At 32.8% G+C, this 16,511-nt stretch overlaps 3 protein-coding genes and 1 long non-coding RNA gene across 11 annotated transcripts; 1 reads left to right on the forward strand and 3 right to left on the reverse strand.

Annotated features, from left to right (window-relative positions):
* Positions 1-495: 495 nt before the first annotated feature.
* On the reverse strand, positions 496-1,528 carry LOC140985675 (uncharacterized protein At4g00950-like). The gene is made up of 2 exons (XM_073453554.1): positions 918-1,528; positions 496-650 (listed from the first exon to the last, which is right to left on the reverse strand). The coding sequence occupies exons 1-2, from the start codon at positions 1,485-1,487 to the stop codon at positions 597-599; spliced, it is 624 nt and encodes a 207-aa protein (XP_073309655.1). The 5' UTR covers positions 1,488-1,528; the 3' UTR covers positions 496-596.
* A 1,923-nt stretch (positions 1,529-3,451) lies between these two features.
* Positions 3,452-6,729, reverse strand: LOC140986440 (uncharacterized). Of its 6 annotated transcripts, none has more exons than XM_073454691.1 (5): positions 6,613-6,729; positions 6,474-6,558; positions 5,064-6,262; positions 4,062-4,936; positions 3,452-3,947 (listed from the first exon to the last, which is right to left on the reverse strand). In XM_073454691.1, exons 3-5 carry the CDS (start codon positions 6,235-6,237, stop codon positions 3,603-3,605), a joined length of 2,394 nt encoding a protein of 797 aa, XP_073310792.1. In that variant the 5' UTR covers positions 6,238-6,262; positions 6,474-6,558; positions 6,613-6,729; the 3' UTR covers positions 3,452-3,602. The 6 variants fall into 6 exon arrangements, with proteins under 6 accessions (XP_073310792.1, XP_073310796.1, XP_073310791.1 ...); XM_073454695.1 differs by having other exon boundaries at positions 5,064-6,260; positions 6,470-6,558; XM_073454690.1 differs by having other exon boundaries at positions 6,474-6,543; positions 6,613-6,728.
* Positions 6,730-10,412: 3,683 nt separating this feature from the next.
* On the forward strand, positions 10,413-10,705 carry LOC140986693 (uncharacterized). Its single transcript, XR_012176961.1, has 2 exons — positions 10,413-10,626; positions 10,663-10,705. It is a non-coding gene; the product is annotated as an uncharacterized lncRNA (long non-coding RNA).
* Positions 10,536-14,064, reverse strand: LOC140986692 (protein IQ-DOMAIN 21-like). 3 transcript variants are annotated; one of them, XM_073455008.1, is made up of 6 exons: positions 13,870-14,064; positions 13,685-13,780; positions 13,476-13,582; positions 12,349-12,639; positions 11,719-12,090; positions 10,536-11,314 (listed from the first exon to the last, which is right to left on the reverse strand). In XM_073455008.1, the coding sequence occupies exons 3-6, from the start codon at positions 13,557-13,559 to the stop codon at positions 10,766-10,768; spliced, it is 1,296 nt and encodes a 431-aa protein (XP_073311109.1). In that variant the 5' UTR covers positions 13,560-13,582; positions 13,685-13,780; positions 13,870-14,064; the 3' UTR covers positions 10,536-10,765. The 3 variants fall into 3 exon arrangements, with proteins under 3 accessions (XP_073311109.1, XP_073311108.1, XP_073311110.1); XM_073455007.1 differs by having other exon boundaries at positions 13,685-14,064; XM_073455009.1 differs by lacking the exons at positions 13,476-13,582; positions 13,685-13,780; positions 13,870-14,064 and adding an exon at positions 12,855-13,406.
* Positions 14,065-16,511: the final 2,447 nt, after the last annotated feature.

The raw sequence follows: 16,511 nt of genomic DNA on the forward strand, positions 1-16,511 counted from the left end.
TTTGCATACAAATAGGCTCGAAATTCTTGAAATTTAAGAACTGTGATTCTACGTTAATGTTATAGGATATACCTTTTCTGTCCATTTTCTGATTTTATATTAACAGATATATATTGCTGCATTCGAAGTAAATTTTATTTCATATATAATCTGAAAGTTAATTAAACAGAACTTTTAGTTAATATATATATGATACACATGCATGTTTGTGTTCAATTTTGAATACCATAATTATAAACTAAACTAAACCCATATTTTCTCTATGTGCACTTTTTTTTTTAATTACAACATTAGGGTGGGTAGGGGATATGATTTTTATTGTTTTCTACGTGAGTTCGAACACATGCCTCTTCCTCAAAGAGGAGAGAGATGTTTATGTCACTTCATCCAACCGGTGGTGACAATTTTACATCTATTGATCTTGATATGCTAACATTAGCGAATACAACGTTTAGATCCATAATTTTAAGAAATATNAATAAACTTGACAAAGGAAAAAAAAGTAAAGCAAAGCAAAAAGGGAAAATCATGTTGGGTGTTAAATGCATTTCAGTTTCGAGTGGAAATTTCATCAAGACTTCTGGTTTTTTTTTTTTTTATCGCCTGCGCCTCCACGGAACCGCATGCTTAAAGCTTGCACAAATATCAGCCTGAAACACAAAATTTATTTGATCTGATTAAAATCTTACAAATACTACTAGCTAGAAAATTTTAAATGCTCTATATATAGTTAAAATAATGTATTTTTCTTTTAAAAAATTGGAGAATTTATTTTCATAAATATATAAATTATTATGTCGAAAATGTTCAATAACTGAATCATACTTATAAGTATATCAATTCATGCACCATTTGTTTTAAACATAAAATTAATAAAAAGTAAGATAAATGTATAAATCAATCATAAATTTACACACCAATATATTAGAATCCATGCCAGATAAGTTAAAAAAGCTTCTCCTCTTAAATCTTTTGATCCTTTTTTCATTCTTGAAAGCATCACTAAGAGAAAACTTCCCCTCCTCCTTGAAGCTCCCCCACCGCCCCGAGCCAAAGTTTCTAGCTCCGCCCCTCTTCGCACCCTCTTCCCCGGCTGCCACCACACCTTTCCGGAACGAGAACGTGCATGCAAGCGACAATGAACGGCCGACGTATGGCCCTTCCAGGACCGTGACGGGCGAGGACATTATGGTCATCTCACTATCATCATTCAACAATCTTGGAGGCAGGTCCAAACGCCTTGCCACCAAGTTTTTGGAAGGAGGACGGCGTGCAGTGGCGGTATATGGTGGTGTCGCAGTGGCCTTGGCGGCCCTTGCCTTCCCCGGCGCCACCTCCCACTGGAATGGAATGGAAAGAGACTGATGAAGTGGTGGCGTCAGCATTTGAATCGGCTCCCTTGGCTTTGTTGGAAGTTTGGATAGAGAAAGTTTAGGTGTGGAGTTTGGCCCGTTGATCTCATAGTGATCATCTACTTTTAACCCCATTGTAATAGAAACATGAACTTATAAATCTAGTTCTCCTTGGCTCGGAGATTTTATACGCACATATATATATATATATAGTCTTGTGTATATGTATATATACATTGGAGAAGGGTGGGTGGGTTTGAGTTAAACTTGGTTTGAATATGGAAAGGCTCCCCGGCATGAATAATAAAGTAAATTGTGAGTTTGTAACGGATACTTCAACTATTTATGATATTTGAATGATTATAATGACCTTTTAATGAACACATATATGCTATAGAGGCTATTCATATGGTCAATGTGATAAATTTAATTATCCTTAATTTAATAGTTATTTTTTTTAAAATAAAAAATTTCATTAATGTCATATCTCCCGTGATAATTATTTTTTATTTAGCTTTTCACTTATCTAGAAAGTTGTTATATTTCAATACAGTGCAATATATTTCAAACTTTATAATAGTACTTCATATAATATTTAAAATCTATCGCCAGATACGTACTAAATTTTATTTATTCTAAAAACATAATCCAACATTTATTCCAAGCTCCATCAAATCTTTTTTTTTTAAAATCACGATCCATCAAATATTTTAAAAGCTATTTGGAAAAAAAAATCCAAACACCCTGAAATACACACACTGATTGAGAATTATTTGATCCATCAAATATTCACAATTGCTAATTATTTGAAATTATTCGAACTGATCAATTCTGTCGAATTTGAGCTTTGTTATGATCACTCAAAAGCTATTGAGTTAGCTTATGTTTTTTTAATTAATTTATAATTTAATACATATTGAGAAATATATAATTACAAAATATAATATATAATTAAAATAAATTTAATAAATAATGCATATGTTAGACGCAACGTTCCGAATATATATTGACAAAATAATATTAATTGTTTCTTGGGATTGTGCTTTGATATTATTATTTTAATATTTTCTGATATGATACATGATTTGTCATCTTTGACTTAAGCTACCATGCGTTTATTTATTTATGTGGACCAACTTCTTTTTTCATCAGCATGCAAGTTTTCTTCAGAACAGATTGAATAATACATCATTTTTAATGAAAATGGATATAAGTTTCAACTGATGTAAATATAGATATTTTGCATATTTTACAAGATAAAAAAATATAATTTTGTTTTTCTATATTAGTCTTTGTGCAATTTTAATCCTCTTTCAACCTTAGTCAACTATTTTTATTTTTCTAATTTAATCATTTTTTTTATGTGGTGTTAACGTGGTGCCAACGTGATGCTCAAAAATTATTAAAATTGTCAAAAAAATACAAAAATAATACTGAAATTTGACGATGGTAGAAGACCAAACTGCAAATAAACAAAACATGTGATCAAAATTGTAATTTTCCCAAATATTTTGTGCTCACTTTAAGAATGTGAAGATATTTTGTCCAAAAATTTTATAACATGAATTCCTATGGAGGTACATTTTCAAATGCAAAATAGTGAATTAAAGTTTAGTATGCATATATATATATGCATGTGCTTGTGTATTGATTGGACCTAAAACAACATGTGTCCAGAACCCTTTTTTGCCTAGACTTGGCATCGATGCATGATCATTTATCAACTCTTTATTTGTCTTCCAAACATCACATCATACAAGTAAAAATTTTGCATCAGTAGTACTCACCCAAAAAGTTGATATATGCTGGGCTTTATATAATCAGCAACCAGAATTTGAAGAACATGGCTGTTCACGACAAAAGGCAGATTAAGACAAGGTTCGCCAAAGGAATTGTTTATACTGCAGATGAAACACGAATCGGTATGGTAGTTGAAATGCATGTTCAGTCCAACGACTAATTGTTTTATACCGAGTATATTTCATCAGGTGTAGCAAAAACACAAAACACAATCATTATAATTTTAAAGCAACAAGGCATGCATTTCCATGTGATTCACACTTATAATCACCATAATCATGAGGTTGAACGCACATTTCAAAAAATCTCAATGATCTTGAATGAATTGAAAACGAGATCTTACACTACACAACTTTGTATAAAAGCTCTAAAGCATGTGATCGAGATATAAATATACCTTAGACCGTTATGCTACATTGGCCTCTTCTTCATATTATTAACAGGTCTGAGCTATTTTTTCAGATGCATGATCCCATTACACGCAAGGGTTCCCTCAAGATCCCCAATGATCCGAGATATCTGTACCTCGAGTCCTCTTTGAACTTCTCGGAAAAGGGTTCGAATACTATCAGCGAACCTTTTCATGTCGAATGTTGCAGGCTTTTCGATATCTTCTGTATCACAAACGAAACCCGAAGCAATCTTGGCTTGAACTTCCATTAGTTTTTGACCAGTTGCAACGATATATCTCTGTAGTTGAAAGGTTTCTTCAAGAAACTGCTCCAGTATTTTGGTTTCATCCTCTGTTTTAGCAGTGTTGGAACCTCCATTGTTCAAATTCAGGTTCTTCTCATGCTGCAATTTATACAGATAAGAGGATAAGATAAGATGACTGACTCGTAAAAGTCTAATGAAAAGTAGGTAAAATTAAGATAAACTTCTTGTTATATGTTAAGAATTAGAGCTTACCATTCTCTTACAAAGATCATCATTTTTGGCCTGAAGCGACTGATATCGATCAACCTGTTTGTTCAAGAGTGATATAAGAGGATAGAATCCCTTCAGTCCACAAACCCCATTTTTGTTTCCACCATTTTCATTACTTTCTTGTTTTCCTGTAAGCCTCTCGAGCATGAGTAATTGCTGCTTAAGTCTCTTAATCTTGTATGACACACCTAGAGCGTGAATATCCATTTTCCAGTTACTTTTGTTGCTTAATTCTTGGCTTACTGATGTCGATGTTTCCGAACTTGCAACATCCTCAGACTCGACACTCTCTTGCTGGAAAATATTGGTCCCTGATCGAAGTGTCAATACTATATCATTGAGCGATTCGCTAGATGGGATTTGATCAGCCTTATCATTCTCCATTTCCTGAGAAATTTCTTCAGCTATTGCCTTCATTTCTGGCTTTCTCTGTCCTGGTTTTCTTTTAATAACCTTTACATTCGACCAAACGGGGTCACGAGCTACGACTGCATCGTGTAGAGAGGGGTTGACATTTATTTTATGGAGATTTGAAGGGTTGAACTGCCATTGCAATTGCTCTTTAAGTTTATTTAATTCAGCTTCCTGGTCCAATAGTGCGGCTTTCAACTTCATCTCTTCTTGCTTCAGTTGAGTAAGGTCATGATCTAGCCCTTCAATATGAGACTGTGACCTCTTTGATTCGAGTTCCATGCTTAGCATACGGCAACGAAAAGCTTCTAACTTTTCATCTTTGAGTCTCAGTTGTTCTGCAAAAACTTCTAATTCAAGATAGTGCCTTTGTTCAATAGCAAGCTTATACTTTTCTGCCTCAGAGTTTACCCAATTCTTTAAGGGCTCTACATCAGATGTTGAGTCTAGGACATCGAAATGGCAAAGTTAATAAGAAGAAATTCTCAACGACTAGAATTAAAACAATTTGAACTATATGAAATCTAATCAAACAAACAAGCTTGTAAGTTCCATATAAAGAAACAATCTTACGTGTTTCCTCCGTTCCATCAGTTGAACAAGGATCGGATGCTAGGGAAAGAACTTCTAGCCCTTTTCTTATCTTGGGTTTTTCATACTCTAGATGGTAATCCTTTTTCATCGATATGAAATTCCCAGCATCTAAAGACATCATGGCCCTCCCTGCAAATGCATGTGACTTTGAACTTACGTGCTTAGACAACATGTTTCTTAACGAATTTCTCTCATTTTTCAATACAGAAACTGCCCTCAACCTCGCTGTTTCTAGCTCAGCCTGCTTTCTCTTGGCCGTCGATTCTTTCACTTCTTTTAAAAGCATTTGCTTCTCAGCCGTATCGAATTTAGATTTCCTTAACATAGCCGACAAAATCTGGTCTTTCTGTTCTGAATCCTTACGCATTTTAACAAGTTCCATAGATAATCTTTGAGTCGTCAAGATAGACCGCTCCTTCTGCGATAACACTGAATCAAGCTCTTCTCTTGCTGCTTCGACTTGCTTAAGGGCTCGACCCATCTCCGCCTCAAGCTGTCTTTGGTTAGACACAAGCTCAATAATCGCTGTTTTATGTTTTGTGATTTCACCAGAATGACGTTGAGCCTCACGCTTAACGTTTTCTTTCAACTCCTCAATAAGGATCTCAGCCTTTTGTAGCCTTTCTTCAACCTCTTCTCTCTTCTTCAGCTGTTCATCAAAAGAATTATCCTTTGACAGCAAAATGACCTCGTTTTCATTCAATTTTTCGTTCAACTCAGCAATAGCCTTATCCTTGTCGTTCTCAAGAACTCTCAAATCGTTAAGTAAAGCGCCTATTTGCTGCCTAAGTACCTCTCTCTCATCCAACCACTTCTGCTCTCTAGATGAAATTATGCTCACAACTTTTTCATTAGCTTTTGCATCTTCGCTTCGCCGTTTCTTTAATTCTTTTATCTCTTTCAGTGCATTCTCCAACTTATGGAGAAGCTGAGTTTTAACGCTATTATTAGACTCCTCTGTTTGAACACTCCAAACTAGCAATCCCAGAAGATGGGCACTGCATTGAAGTATCCTATTTCTTATTTCTGACCATTTAGCATCACAAATTTCAGGCTCTGGCAAGAATTTAAGAGCAGAAAACGCGCAAGAAACACCGTAAAATATCGGATATAATCCTTCATTTTTCTCTTCAGAAACACCTTTTTCATCCATCACTCAGTTTCTATATCAGCCACCTCTGAACAAAAGCCACAAAAGGGAATCAAGATTTGAAAAAATCCACCTCAACTGGGACAAAATCAATAACTCTTTCAATAGATTCAAGGTTTATACATATTATCCACTGAAACCGAAAACGAAAGAGTAAATATGAAAACTTCAACAAATTAAACAGTACTGCAACTAATGTCCAAACAAATTGTGAAAATAACTAAAACGAGTAAACTTACAAGAAGAACAGGAGGGTAAGTGCACTTCAATCAACGCAAGAATCCCTTTTTTGTTAGACGTGAGTTTCACCTAAAAACAAGCACCCTATTGGGAATCAATTTCTGCTTTTCAAGAAACAAGCTAAGCAGAAGAACCCACCGGAAACGGGCAGGAACCATCTGTTTCTTGCTCAAATTATCCCACACAAATCATCAGAGAATGCCAAAGGCATTAACTTTACACGTGGGAAAACTGCAAAATCAGTTTTTTAAAAAACTATACTGTCCAACAGAATTGCAAGAAAAAAGAAAAACCAAATACAAAAATATAATTCGTTTCCCTGGTTTTCAGTGCTGACCCCTTAAAAACCCCACTCTAGCAAATAACCTTTTTTCCCACTCTGCTTCAGTTTATGGCTTTGAATGTAAGGAGCAAAATATGCAAGATTTCAGGTAAATTGTCGCCATTGATACATAGGAAATCGACGTAAAAACCAAAAAATAATGATGTATCTTCATCAGAGGATCAAGAATTTTCTTTGAAAATATTATTATATATGTAGTATTCTTTCCAGGTTGGCTTGGCTGTTCTCCATTGCCCCACAAGGAACATGGTTTCAAAGCACCGAGTTTGAAGAAATTACCACAGGGGGGCCATGATTTATCAGTCACATATTCAATCACATTTATATTTGCCCTTCAAGAAAATAATTCCTTTTTTAGCCAAAGTGTATTCGTGTATATATATGATTCTGCAAATTTTGATGGTCATTTGTATATTTTGCAGAAGTAAATAATAAATCCCATTTTTTTTTTATTTACTAGTGAAACATCCATTTGTTTCATATTTTATTTTTTAAACCTCAAATTGAAATTTACTTGTATGAGAAATTTTAGGTAAAAAGAAAATAAAATAAAGGAAATAATGAAAGAAAAGCGCATTTTTAAACAAAAGGGACTTGATCGCTATTGACAAAATTGGTTTCAACAATTTTCGGAACCAATTAAACAATGTTTTAGTTTCAGCTTCCTAAAAATCCTACAAAATTTTTAAGTGTTATTTCACAATAACATACCTTTGTTATCTCCCATAAATTCTTCTCTCTTCAAAATCGTGGTTTCGGTTTTGTATTTGAAATAATTGTTTAACATATAAGTACTGAATATATGGAGAATTGCAACAGAATAAATAATTTGTCACACTGATACTTTATGTTGGTAAATAAAGATACGAGTAATTTATACACAAGTGTTTACATTTGTACGGTGTCTCAGAGCAAAATATTCACTAGAAAATGTATCTACTTTACGCACAAAATGAATACCAGTGAATAACAAAAAACTAACTACCTTAACACAGCGAGAGAACAAAGTGCATCCTAAATTTCTATTAACAAAAATAACCAAATAACAATGGATGCAAACTATGTGAACCAAAATCCTGTTTAATGAACAATACTCTCGCAACACTTTGATTAGGTGTCGTATTCGAAAGCCTTCAATACTTCACGGTAACACAACAACACGACGATACTCAATCACTTGATTACTTCAGAGCAAAACATATGTTTTATGTTCTTCCTTGCTCTCTATCGCGCCACACATTTTACAGACTCTATTCTTCAATATATATAGTTTTTTTGACATAGAGATTATTCCTTAAATATATAATACAAAACATAAATAAACTCTTTTAAATACAAAAGATCATATCTGCCGATAATATTAATCTTTGTGTTAATATAATTATTCTAAAAAGATAAAATTCTGTTACTTAAGTATTTGATGCGTAATATTATAAAAAAAGAAATATAATTAAGGAATAAATTATGTTTTGCATGTCAAGACATATTTCCATTCATTATATAAATATAATCACTTACTAATATGATATATTCCAAGTCCTACACACAAGTCTACAAATTTGGATAAGATAATCATAACTTAATACTCCATCGGTCGAAAATTTTCTCCCTAAAACTCGCTTTTCAATAATTTTTTAATATTTGTAAAAACACAAATAAGCCTAATTATATTAAGAGGGTGGAGTATATTTTTGGGGTCATTGTTTTAAAATATTTTATTTAATGATACATTAGTTTAGAGGAAAAGGGTCATTCTTGTAAAATCCACATTGGCAACGAAATTCGAACCTCAAATCTGTGCCTTTTGTGTGAAAGGTCACTTTTCGTTGTTAAGTGTAAACGTTGACACTAATATTGCATGGCCTAGCTTCCTTCTAGCGGACAAAAGAGTGTATCCAAAGGGAAATCAATCCTTACAAAAAAAAATTAGTGTAAATTTTAATAGTTTAAACATGATGTATGAACTATTACAAGGCTTAACAAATACCATTGTCACCACATACATCAACATAAAACAGTAGATTTCTTGTGAGACGGTCGCATGAAACTGTAATCTTGAGATATGTCAACCATGTCCATATTTACAATAAAAATTAATATTTTTCATGAGTGACCAAAATAGAAGATCTATGTCACAAAATTGAATCATGAGACCGTCTCACAAGAGTTTTTGTGATATAAAAAAATATTTAGGATTAATGACGGATTTTAATCAATCATCAAGTCATATTAGCAACGGAATACACTATTTCATCGCTAATACTAATGACTCAACTACGTATACTGTCATTATTATTAGCTTAATAATTATAGTATAAAAGAAAATTCTCTCGTAGATCCCTAACAAATAACACTCTTGTAACCATTTTTCAAAGTACAAATAATTAATTTTAAGAAAATCAAAAGACATATTTATACTAATAATTAACCATTTGTGAAATGATGTTTATTGTAATAAGGCTAGGGAATGAGTTCGAGATCACCTGATAACTGTTTTAGCCTCACTCTTATAAGTACTTCTTTATGTTTTTGCTTACTTTAAATTTTTTATAATAAAAATATTGTAACACCATTTTTCCTAACCTTGATTTTTCATTCAATTTATTAGCAGTTTAGTTCACTATCTAAAATTTCTTGAAACTATAATCTTAAAAATAAGAATTTATAATCATACTTTGTTTTAAATAGCTTATAAAATCTTATAAACTTATTTTTAACTATTATAAAATTTTAATATAAAATATTTTGTAGAAATTAAAAAATACTTTCAAAATATTTTAAATAATATATAAGTTGGCCCACCAAACTCTAAGTTAGATGCGTACTTAATGAAATAATAATAATAATAATAATTTGTCTTCCTCTTTAATCATGCTATAATGCCTCAAACAATTAATTAAAAAGAAAGAAAAAATAAGAAAGGAAATGGCCTCGTATAAATAAAGCAAAATTGTTCTTCCAAACCTTGAAGATCATATGATACAAAAATACAATAACAACAACAATAAAAAGTTTATATCCGTCTCAATATATAAGTTTGTTTCATTTCCATATATTAAGAACGTATTTGAAAAGTAAATTATGCAAACAAATGTTTTATTTTATTCTTATTTATTGAATGTTTTTAATGGTTATAAAAAGTTGTTGGAAATATTTAATGCATTTAACTATATGAGTATAATAGTAAAATATTGGAAAAATACAGACTATTTCCAAATATATATTTAAGATAAATAAAAAAGAAGATACTCTATATATTTTCCAATTATATAGATTTCTTTTTATTTTTCCATTTTTCAAATATATAGTTCAATTTTTATATTTAATAACATTTTTCCTGTTTTTTTAAACTAATAATTCCATATTAATTAAATCTTGAAAAAATAAAAAAAAATTGAATGAATTAAATAAAGATAGAATAAGAAGTTTGTTTGTAAACATTTTTTTTTTTAATTTGTGTGACACAAAAAAAACTTATATATTTGAGGAGGAAATAATAATTATTGTACATGCCATAGTTTTGAAATTTCAAAGATTTGTGTGGCAGTTCAATGAAATAATAATTATTGTACATGCCATAGTAAATGAAGGACGGGCATGTCAAGATTAAGATCATGCTCGAGGACTGTAACGGCTCGAGAGGTCGGGCTAAACCACGGTTCGGCTCGGGACGTACCAGACCCAAGTTTGGGGACATCAAAATTAATTGGTCACGATGTCGAGATTTCATATATTTTTCCATTATTATTAAGATGAAACTTTACAACTTCAACTTCCTAACACATCAACAACTAAATAAATATCCATCCGTACTTCACAACATTATTAGGCAATATATTATATAGTTTATAAATAGACAAACATTAAAAAGAAATATTAAAAAAATTAGGCAAAACTACGTCTCCAACCATTGCATGGCACTGACTTAAGGCCATCTCCTCACTACTTTTATTCCGGGCTACGGTTCCATTTACCGGCACCATGAGTATTATTATCTTTTGGATTTGGGCTTCTGGGGGCCTGATAAGTCGTTCCTCCGCCCGAACTCGACGTCTCATAAACTAGCCCGAAACCGGTTCCAGTTCTCGTGGATGAGTTCCAATGAGCCATTAGCGGGCTTCTTTGTTTAACCGGGCCTTGGTTTCGGATCCTTGCTTTGGCGGACTGAGTCGGGGCCATGTAGCTAGGTACATCATCGGAGCTCAATCTTCGTGGTTGACGGGCTGAATATGGGCTCAATTCAATCGGACCGCCCCTGAATCGGCCCATGTTGACATTTTCTAGGCGCAATTGTGTAACATAATCCATTTCAACTGTTTTCTCAGACATGCCATCTATGGTGGTGCCACGCTCCATCTTATGTCGGGGATAGTAGGGCTGAGTCGCCATCCACTGCTCGAGTATGTTCCAACCCCACGGGGGCTTGTTCGTTCCGTGTTCGTAAAGTTCGGTTTCGTCCCTATTCATGTGGGATTGTAGTAGCAAGTGCTCGTTTTGCTGCAGGATCACATGGTAAGGCCAAAATGCAAGTATAAGTTCAACATAAATAAACATGTCACGTTTGTTATAATGCATTATTAGCTTACTTAGGATAAATGGCAACGACACCCCTTTACACTTGTCTTTGTGAGGCTATGTATAGTTCTTAGTTGCACGCACATTCACTTAAAATATGGCCTCACGAGGTTAACCAAACTTCAGCATTTGTCATTGTAATGATCCTAACGAAAAAGGGTGTGTGTAGTGTAATTAACTAGACCAAACTTTAGGTGCGTCGATCTAACCGTTAACTCGGTCACAACCAATGAAATAGAATGCAAAAAAATTTATGTCAATGATAGAGCAAGATTTGGTTATAAAACAATTAAAAGAAGACTAACCAATGAATAAAAATTTCAAACCTGGTAAGCAAGAGCATAAGCTAGAGCCCTTTCCCTTCTCATTTCAAGATCAGGCAATTTTCTTGAAGAACTTTCTCTTATTTTACTCATACTCTGATTCATCTTGTCCCATTGTCCATTCTCAAACTTTTCTATTTGATTCCTTTTCTTCATGAGATGATCTTCACCCGATTTAAGCCTACCTTCTTTTTCGAGCTTGGATTGGAGCTTTTCCTGGACTAATTGAAGTCTATTAGCCCGGACTCGTGCCTGGACCCGTACAAGAGCTTGCATACACCGCATCGTCATCTGCGCTTGCTTACGCACATTGTGACCCCTCACTAGAGCTTGAAGCCTCACCAAGCCCTTTAAAGCGCGCAATGCCCGTCTTGCCTAAAAGTTGAATATAAGTAAAAGATTATTGTGACATTGTTGAGATTGATAGAACTTTGGAAATAGGAAAAACAAAAAATGTCCCTATTAAGCCAAAACACAAACTAACTTACCGTACCAAATTACAAAACAGGCGAACTTAGAAGACCATTTTGGCTATTATCTCATCCCATATCATATTTAAGTCCATAATTGCTTGCACTTGCTTGACCTTAAGTCTATCCTCGAAAAGAAGTAAAATGGATCAGATAAAATTACCAGATATCCTCTGTAATAAGATTGTATGAGAATTGCAGCCCTTTCTTCCTTAGACTTGCGGCCATAACCAGCTAATCTAACAACTTTAGCAGCTGCCTGAGCTGCTGCAACAGCTGCCTCAGCCGCTGCAGCAGTTGCCGCAGCCACGGCTATGGTACGATCTTGATCCTCAGCCACCAGAGATGAGTGATCGCTCCCTCCGTTTGTCACATCTGGAGAACTTTCTGCAGGGAAATGCTCGAGGGACACGACCTCTGGTGCTTCGTACTGCCATTTTTCTTCATTACCGGCCTGAAAAATTGTGCGTAATTCACAGGAAACATTTCAACATTAGGACTTTTCTAGACCTAATAAGTAACATGTGAGCAAAATTAGATAACAGCAACAAAATCAATCCTGTGTGACAGTAACATTAATTAATGTGCACGTATTCATATTTCTCTGATCCAACCAAATCCAGAACGTAAAAATTATTCAAGATCATTGGAATCAGTCTTGCCACAGACATTTTCCTCCTGAAAAACCAAGAAATGACGAACGAAACACGATCTCATCACCAGATTTCCAGAGATAAAATTTGTGTTATATGACCAAATAATATACTTAAATTACATCAAATATTTTGTAATCATAAGAAAAGGGATCGATCAACGAACAGCACATGAATAGCATGGTTGGAAAGAAAGCAACAGGGCATGATCCCCTGCTGCTTTTTCCCCAGTCCATAATGATAGGGGACCATATAAATGATCCAAATTTCATGAAATTAATGTTCTTCCATATCATCAAAATAAAAATCAATCAATCACTATGGATACAATCCAAAGTATGCCCAAATAGAAATGGTCCTAAAAATTGAACTTTTAATTTGACTTCAAAAAATCTTTTATCAAGTCTTGTGCTTCATTATTATCATACTATGAATTTAACCTCTTGTGTAACAATGGTCAGCCACAGTATATCATGGTATTCATGCATAATCTGGATTAAATTACAATTTTCACCTCTCATGTAATTGGATCATCAACAAGTATATTTTCCTATATCTGTCCCATTTCAACAAAAAAAATGAAAAAAAAAAAGGGTCAAATTTACGCAAAATCAAATCTACCGAACAATGATCAAACCTTCTTGTCTGGCAAATCTTTACCGGGAGATTGCTTAAAAACTTTCTTCACAGTCCAAAGCCACCCGCTTCCTTTCTTCCCCATTGTCAGCCCAAATGATCAGACACCTTCAAAATGAAATAAACACAAAAACAAAATTCTGAAACATAACACCAGTAAAAAATAATAAATCCTCATAGAAATATGATACGACCAAACTCGCAAATTACCCGTAGTCCTCGATTCATGCCTTATAATCTCCGAAACCCATTTCTTGAAACACAGAACACAGAGGCCTTTTCAAGAAAATGTGATCAATGTCTGTTCTATAAAGGGAAGAACATGTGAGGAGGAGTAAAAAAGATTAAAGTGCTGATAGAGAAAAGTGTGTTTTTGGAGAGAAAGTGGTCTGTACTACTGTGTGTATTGAATGAGCAATAGCAGCAGTTACTGCTGCCTTTCGCAAATCTGCCGTTGCTATTTAATCTTTTCACGAGGTGTGGCTGATTCTTGGAGTCCTGTGTATAGTTGGGATCGGCCAATTGGACATTGGCATGTGCGAGACTCCTGTTTTACGAGTGTGTCTCAGTTGATATCTTTCATCTATTCGATCGTTCTCTTCTTATGCAAGCATTTCCGATTTATATTTTATCTTTCGTATCAAACGATATTTGGGTATACTCAACGGAGTGTTGGGTCAGCTCCATTTTATTATCACGTATTAGTAATTTTCGCACCGTTTAATTTGTAAGACGAAACAATAAAAAATGTATAATATAAAAATGATAAATTAATATTTTAGATAAAATAATGAATCGTGATTATATTCATATCTATAATTTGAGTCAAATTGGAATGAAACAATAACGTGTAATCATTTATCATTCACATCAAACATGACATTAATATTTTAACCATTGATCAAAAGGATTATCGTTCATATATTATCAAAATTATTGCTTAAACTCGAGTAATTGAAGATCTATATAAATCGATACAAAGTTTGATTACATTTCATCTGTATACTATATATCCTTTATCATCCAAATTATTATATATATATATATATATATATATATATTTTTTTTTCGGATATCTATTTTGATATATAATAAATAAATACCACTGGCCATTAAACACCAATAAAAAGATGCCATAGACTATTTAATATAGAATTAATTTCATTTGACATGCCAACTATGTTTCTTAACTTGTCAATTTAAGTATCTATTATTACACAAAAATTCTTGTAAGACGATCTCGCTGATCAATTTCGTGAGACGAGTTTTTTATTTGGGTCATCCATGAAAAAATATTACTTTTTATGCTAAGAGTATTACTTTTATTGTGAATATCGATATGGTTGACCAGTCTCACAGATAAAGATTCTTGAGACCGTCTCACAAAAGACATACTCTTATTATCATCATCATCATCATCATCATCATTATTATATCTAATATTTTATTTAATTTGATTATTGTATTTTTATGAGCATGTTTATTGTGAGATGGTTTCACGTATCTTTTAATGTGAGATGCGTTAATACGATCTATATTAAAAATTAATATTTTTAGCATAAATATAATACTTTTCATAAGTCGAGTGAGGTTAGAGATTCGTTTCACAAAATTAAATCGTGAAGAAGTCTCACAATTTTTTGTTTTTAATGTTTTTTTCCAAAAAAAAAAAAAAACAACTATAACTTATAATTACACTGCAATTAAGAAGATCAAGGTGTGAATTTTGTTGCACGCATTTCGAATTATCATGTTAAGTGTCGTGGAGTTCGAGGGATCACTGAAATTATTAAATCTAATAATAGAACAAACATTTAGTATCTCACGTGCGTTGTAATAAAATTCTTTAATAGCTCCATTTACTCGCCTATCTACTCCATCCATTTAAATTTTTGAATGAAATATTTATTTAATTATTAATTACAATNATTATGATGTTTTGGGAAAGAGAAATTGGTTACTTCGAAACCGGTGTGGTTTAATCTAGTTCAACATGGAACAAATTTATTAATTGGATTGAGTTTTTCAAAATGGGGTTGGAATTATTTTAATCTAGACCCGGAATAAATAAATAATATATTTAATTTATGAAAAATGATATTTGTAATATTTCTAAAGAATTTTGAGCATTTATCCTATTATATTTAAGTCGTTTTTGTGTGTAAAAAGGTATAATAATTTTTTGTGTGTAAAAGAGGTATCATGATTAAGTGGCGTATAAATGAAGATAGTGTAATAATTTTGAATTTTAGATTCACATAAAAAAAATAATAATAATTAAGATTGGTTAGCTATGGAAGTCTCATTTTCACCAACAATTTGTATTCCAACTTCAAAATGTGGTGAGAGATTAAAAGTAAAAAATCAATGAAGGCTATCCTTTTGGCTTTGGCAGATGGATGCCTTTTGCTTGAATTCAAAGGGATATCGGACTCACAAATTTGGAAGTTTTTGAGTGATGCCAAATCAAATCTACCATAGCAAGAATATGATTGATGCCAAATCGACTCTACCATAAATTTGTTCATTAGTTGTGAAATCGATTTCTTTTGAATTAACTTACATTTTAAGTACTAATGTAATATTTATGTTTCACAAATTTTTAACAGTAAAAAGATTTGCATATTTGTTTCAGAATTTTGTTGTGTCCTGCAATTCAAAAGAGACTCTTATACACATAACTTTTTTCCCTGCATAATATTTATCTCTCAGTGTTCGTTCTTCCTAGTAATCGTATATGATACCTTTTTGTCACGCCCTTGACATAGGTGCTTGCAAACACGCGTGCTCAATGGACCGGACCCCTTATAACAAGTATTTCTTATTCATCCTTGATAAATTTATTTTTTTTATTTTGTTTTTTATAATAAAAATATTAATAAGTTCTAAAAAATTAATTGTAATTAAGACTACTTAATGTATAGGGTTGGACACTGTGAGCTTGTGGATAGTTAAAATATATGTAGAAATAAATTGCAATATAACCTATTTATTTCATCTTTCTTGATCAATACCACCAAACGAGCCTAATGAACTT

This window comes from Primulina huaijiensis, chromosome 10 (genome assembly GCF_012295235.1).
Source record: "Primulina huaijiensis isolate GDHJ02 chromosome 10, ASM1229523v2, whole genome shotgun sequence".
Lineage (NCBI taxonomy): Eukaryota > Viridiplantae > Streptophyta > Magnoliopsida > Lamiales > Gesneriaceae > Primulina > Primulina huaijiensis.